Raw genomic sequence first — 6,000 nt, 5'->3', positions numbered from 1 at the left:
CGAACAAAAGTTAACAAATTGTTAGCTTAAATTTTTTATGTAAATTTCAAATTTTAGTAAATTCAGATAATATTCATGGATCTAAAAAGTTCATAAATTTAGGAAAATGTTTATGAATTTAAATAAAATCATTTAAAAAGTTCATAATTTAAAAAATTATTCATGGATTTTGAAAATAAAAATTGTTCATAAATTTGAAAATATTCATGAATTTGAAAAATGTCTGAGAGCTTGAGTATTTTTTTATGTAAATTTCAATAAATCATGAATTAAAAACTATATGTGTGTTAAAAAAGAAAAAGGAAACACATAAAACAGATAAAAAATAAAAAGAAGCGAAAAAATAAAAACAAAAACAGAAACCGGAAATACGAGAAAAACAAGGCAGAAAAAATAACAAAATATACTTTTGAAACCTTCCCAAAACTGGGCGGGAGGTTCCAGAAGTTTCACCTCACTTTGAAAGCATGGAACGTGGTTGTCTTTTGCGGCCTCCAACTGTCACTCCCCTTTATGCTCAAAAGTTGTCGTGATGGCCCTATTCTCTAGAGGCCTTGCATGGTAGCCAACCATCGGGGTGATATTGACCCATGGTTTGGTTGCTTCCATTTGAATTAGGTGTTTGTTGTAACTACCTTCAAGCCCCCTTCCCTCTCTCGGTTTCCCTTTATCGAAGCAATATGCCAATATCCTCGGCCTGCCCCTTTGTGAAATGTAAATTCATATGACACCCCCCCCCCCTCCCCCCTCTCTCAGTTTGAACAGACTGATTTTCAAATTCATCCCGAACCATATGACCAATCGCCTTGGAGTATGATTTCAAAAATCTTTATTCAGCGTCACCATCGGCACCGCCTAAACAAAGACGATAAACACAGACTAATGAAAACCTAAACTAACCTACGAGAGCCTAAAACTGAGCCACACGCGTGAATCCGATGACCCCCCTCGCCCCTGACGACCAAAGTCGCTAGCAAAGGGGAGACACCGGAGGCAATATCACCTTTTCTTTCTTCAGGGGGAAGAAAGAAAAACAAAAGCGTCAAACTGTCATTAACTTCTTACTGGTTATTCGTGAATAACAGTCCATATAGGGTCTTGAGTGGGTACCTATATGTAACACAGCTATCCTTCATACAGGATTTGGCTATTGTTCAAACATGAGACCTCTTGTCTGGCCTCAGACAAAGATGGCCAAGCTAGCCACCGCGCCACTTTGGTCAAATTGCAGTGTAGAGATAGAAATGATATCAGAAACAGTTATAGTAAGAAACGATACCGTACACACAGCAACACCACCAATCCAGCATCACACCCACCATCCATAGAACCGATTGCACAGTTTTCTTATCTTTCCTCTCTACTAGCAAGTAGCAACTCAACTAAACTAAGCAACATCTTCACCGTGCCAGCGATACCAGCCTATACAATTCTTCAAGTCAAGGACTCATCAGGATACCAAATTCGTCCACGGGATTTGAAGCCACAGGGCGATGCGCTTAGCTGTCACCCGCCCTAAACAGGGTCAGCAGGGCCAGGAACAGATTGATGACGTCAAGGTAGAGCGAGACGGCGGCCCAGACATACTCGTCATACGTGTAACGCTTGATGATGTTGTCCGTGTCATAGACAATGTAGCCACTGAAGATGAGTGCCGCCAGCGCGCCATAGATCATGTGAGAGAGCTTGCCCATCGGGAAGAGGATCTGCATATTTAAAGAAGCCTTGATCAGTACTTATTGTAGAGTAATAGAGAAGACTGATAAATGGAATTAACTAGAGAAGGGAATTAATGCGAAACGCATAGGCATCGATCTGACCTGAATGAACCCAAAGACGAGCAACATGATCAGAGAAGCAAATAGGAAAGGACCAAGGAAGCTGAAGTCCTGGCCCCTCTTTGCGGCCCAGAAGGTGTAAGCAGTGAGGCTGAAGACAACCACTGTTGTAAGAATCGCAGCCTCCAGAATGACCTTGCCTGTGCACAGGGCGGACCATTTTAGCGACGCACACGCAAACATCTTACGTTAGTTTACAGAGGGAGTGCATCATGAAAGCAGGGAAAATTAGCTACTAAATGAACTAATTGCTTTCTTATCATCTCAAACATGTCTTTCCAAAAGAAACTTCCATGTAAATCTGACCAAACAATAAAAACACGTGCATGCTAAAATCTGACGTAAATGGAAGTGACGCATTGAAGAAGCAAACTATCAGCAACCTCGTTGGATGTGGTACAAGCTAGAGCGAACCACAGAATTGGTACAACCCCAAACACAAATGGATGACAGAAAAACAGCACATAACTTTGTCTAAATCGAAAGATTATGTATTTTTAATCAAATCGCTTTAATCCAATGAGATTTAACCAGCACATGCATGAAGTACCTTTAAAATAACCTATGAAGTCACCATATCATGTGAAAATCCCTTTTACTTCAACAAAAGTTTAAGCTAGTGGTGCAATCTAAACCACGTCCTTGCCAAAACCATGTCAACTTGAGAAGGTAAAATTGATACTATCACAACAATATGTATCTTATAACAGATAGTGCCCGGAAGAAACGGTAAATAAATATGCAAGATGAAACCAATGTTCTATGAAAAGTGAAGGTTAATGTTTGCTAATTTCTGAGTTCAAAAGTAACAGCTGAAAATAGCAGGTCTTGTCAAAAAGTGACCAACAGCTACAAATAGGCCCTCAACACAGACTGGGGAAACACATCAACTAAGTCACATGGGCTGCCTGGCAGTGTCTACCATTTGCATGGCCATGGCAAATTGACAGTGTGTATTTCTGAACCGAGTCCACATGCAAACAGAACGTGTCATAATAATAGTAGGATGCCTGGGAATTGGTACAACCCCAAAATGGATTGGTATGAACACTGAGGCAAGCACAAATGGATGACAGATCACAGAGTGCCTGACAACATAACTTTGTCTAAATCAAAAGGTTATGTATTTTCTATCACTTTAAACCAATGAGATTTAGGCCCTGTTCGGATTCCCTCCGCTCCCCAACTGCAACTCCCGGAGCGGAGGGAGCGCCAGCACAATCGTGCGGAGCGGTTCAAACCCAGCTCGTGCGGAGCGGAGTTGAGAGTCTGGAGAGCTTCCGAACAGGATCTTAATCAGCACATGCATGGAGTACCCTTAAAATAACCTATTAAGCATCTATTGTCTTGACACCACACTAGTCTGATATATCATGTAAAAATCCCTTTTATTTTGATAAAAGTTTAAGCTAGTCGCACAACCTAAAGCATGTCCGTGCCAAAACCATGCCAACTTTAGCAGGTTTGCTGGCATATTATTGGACCAAACGGCCCATCAGATCAAATTGATACTATCACAACACTATGTATCTTACAACAAATAGTGGCTGGAAGAAACAGTAAATAAATATGCAAGACCCAACCAATGTTCTATGTAAAGCGAAGGTTACTGTTTGCTAATTTCTGATTTCAAAAAGTAACAGCTGGAAATAGCAAAGCAAGGTCTTCACAAAAAGTAATACTACTTCAGATGAACTCAGGCACGCATATCTCGATCATAAATGGTGACCAGCAGCTATAACTTGGGCCTCAACACAGGCCGGAAAATGCATCAACTACAGTTACAGTTGTATGATATATCATGTGAAAATCCCTTTTATTTCGATATAAGTTTAAGCTAGTCGTGCAACCTAAACCACGTCCTTGCTAAAACCATGCCAACTTGAGCAGATTGACTGGCATATTATTTGGATCAAACGGCCCTTCAGATCAAATTGATACTATCACATCACTATGTATCTTACAACAAATAGTGGCAGAAAGAAACAGTAAATAAATATGTACGATCCAACCAATGTTCTATGAAAAGAAAAGGTTACTGCTATTTGCTAATTTCTGAGTTCAACAAGTAGCGGCTGAGAATAGCAAAGCAAGGTCTTCTCAGAAAGCAATCCTACTAGCTGCTAATATTGCAAATGCTTGACTCAGACAAGCATATCATAAAAGGTGACCAACAGCTACAACTTGGCCCTCAACACAGACTGGGAAAATGCATCAATGATAGTCACATGGGCTGCCTGAGTGTGTACCATTTGCATGGCTACGACAAATTGGTGGCACATGTATTTCTGAACCCAGTCCACACGCAAACAAAATGCTTCACAACAATAGCTAGTAGGAAACTATCCAATTGCCGTACATAGTAGTGACTAACAAGCTAATAGTGGGAAAATATCTACAAGTCATATGCAATGAATTAACATAATTAATGAGAGGGGCTCTAGAGGATGCTGATTTACATATAAGCAGCAGAGCAGAGTGACTCAAGAACAAGCTAGGAGCAGAGTACATGGTGGGAAGAGAAATACCGCTAGTAAAGGCACATGTCATGCCCACAGCGAAGCTGATGGCCACTGTGAAGACGCCAAGCAGCAGCAGGTTGACCGGGTGCTTCTGGCGGTAGAAGTACAATGGGCACAGCACTGCATAAAAAAAATTAACAAGCATTTTAATTAGTAACAGATTATACCAGCAGCAAATTCACAAAGCAACAGCGTCCCATTCTAGCAAAGCAAAATTAAGAGTAGTAAGTACATGGGGCGTTCATGCAAAATTCAGAAGTTGTAACTTGTATACATCCATTGCTTTGCGGGGACGCGACGGCATCTCAAAGGTAATAATAGTACGGACCAGAGCATCTCAAAGGTAATGGAGTACAGAGCAGAGCAGAGCACGCAAAGGGAAAGCTAGTCCTGTCCCCTCACCAAGGCCCTCATGACTAAATCGCACGCATACAGCTATCGTTGTCGGGTATAAATTCGTGCGAATTAAGCACTGATTTCTAAATGGAAATGCAATAATAATAATAATAATAATAATAAGGGAATATATTCGAGACGCTCGCGGTGGCGGAAACCCTGCCGACAATCGGATCGGACCGAAACCCCAATCGGAATAGAGATGGAGGAGTGCTGGCTTGAGGCCTCACCGATGAAGGGGAAGATGATGAGGAAGATGTAGAGCCCGAGGCCGGCGCTGGAGGAGACGAAGAAGTGCGGGATGGCCCGGACCTTGACGACGACGGCGGCGACGACGGCGGTGAGGAGGAGCTGCAGGGAGAGGATGACGTAGATCTTCCGGATGAGCGCCCAGCGCAGCTCGGGGCTCTCCGTCATCCCGGGGTACAGCCCCCGGGTCGGCGCCGCGGCGCCGCCGGAGGTCCCCGCCTCGATGTCGACGCCCTTCTGGTACCCCATCATCTCGCCCGGCGGTGCGGTGACCGGGGAAGCGGCCTCCGGAGGTAGGGTTTTCGCTGGCGTGGCGGAAGGCGGAAGGCGAGAGGGGAGGGGAGGAGCAAAGCGAACAGGAACTGGGGACTGCGACGACGATGCGGCGAGAAGACTCTAGTGCCCAACCAACCGGTGGACCTGTTGGGCCCACTAGTCAGAGAGATGCAGTGGGATTGTTTCCTGGTTCCTTCTTAGACAAAAAAAAAAAAGCAGTTCCGCATACAGGCGGGACCCACACATCTTGTGTGTCTGTGAAGACGGACGTGGTATTTTCTCGAGCGGCTTCGAATTTTGGATTGGTGGGGAGGGGCGCTGGGGCCCGGTAGGCGGCGAGACGCTGATAAACGAGATGGCATACGTGGACCGAATCCAGCGAGAGACGCGTTTGATTGAGTCGTTGCGCGATCGACGCGCATGAGCGAGCACGGTCGACTGTGGGCCAGGGCGCGTATATAGGGGACTAATGTTTTTCTTTCTTTTGAACTTGGATACTCGCATGGATTTTGGCCCCTCGCACGAGTGGCCTCAGCGTAGTCTGGTTGAAGTAATGCAGGCTCTGAGTCATGTTCCGCAACCCGTTTGACTGCCCGCATTTCAATTCTTTAAAGGGAGCACTACCCCTTCGACTTGGCTTCCATGTTTGAAAGCCCTGTCGAGCTAGCAAGCTAGCTTTATCTTCGAAATTTGGTCGAGACAAGCATATAGCAAGGGGA

The 6,000-nt window shown here is 44.2% G+C and overlaps 1 protein-coding gene across 1 annotated transcript; it reads right to left on the bottom strand.

The window, feature by feature from the left end:
- Window positions 1–1,233: 1,233 nt before the first annotated feature.
- LOC119278554 (protein LIFEGUARD 2-like) lies at window positions 1,234–5,388 on the bottom strand. The gene is made up of 4 exons (XM_037559885.1): window positions 4,987–5,388; window positions 4,367–4,480; window positions 1,821–1,978; window positions 1,234–1,706 (listed from the first exon to the last, which is right to left on the bottom strand). The coding sequence occupies exons 1-4, from the start codon at window positions 5,255–5,257 to the stop codon at window positions 1,500–1,502; spliced, it is 750 nt and encodes a 249-aa protein (XP_037415782.1). The 5' UTR covers window positions 5,258–5,388; the 3' UTR covers window positions 1,234–1,499.
- Between the last annotated feature and the right edge of the window lie 612 nt (window positions 5,389–6,000).

Source organism: Triticum dicoccoides, chromosome 3B, assembly GCF_002162155.2.
Source record: "Triticum dicoccoides isolate Atlit2015 ecotype Zavitan chromosome 3B, WEW_v2.0, whole genome shotgun sequence".
In the NCBI taxonomy this organism is placed as follows: domain Eukaryota; kingdom Viridiplantae; phylum Streptophyta; class Magnoliopsida; order Poales; family Poaceae; genus Triticum; species Triticum dicoccoides.
The sequence above is the reverse complement of the archived record's forward strand: the minus strand, read 5'-3'. Positions and strand labels throughout refer to the sequence as shown.

Coding starts and splice junctions, on each gene's coding strand:
- LOC119278554 (XM_037559885.1), bottom strand. CDS start 5,257: ATGATGGGGTACCAGAAGGGCGTCGACATCGAGGCGGGGACCTCCGGC. Junction 1,979..4,366: donor GACATGTGCCTTTACTAGCG/GTATTTCTCTTC, acceptor CCCTGTGCACAG/GCAAGGTCATTCTGGAGGCT. Junction 1,707..1,820: donor TCGTCTTTGGGTTCATTCAG/GTCAGATCGATG, acceptor TTAAATATGCAG/ATCCTCTTCCCGATGGGCAA.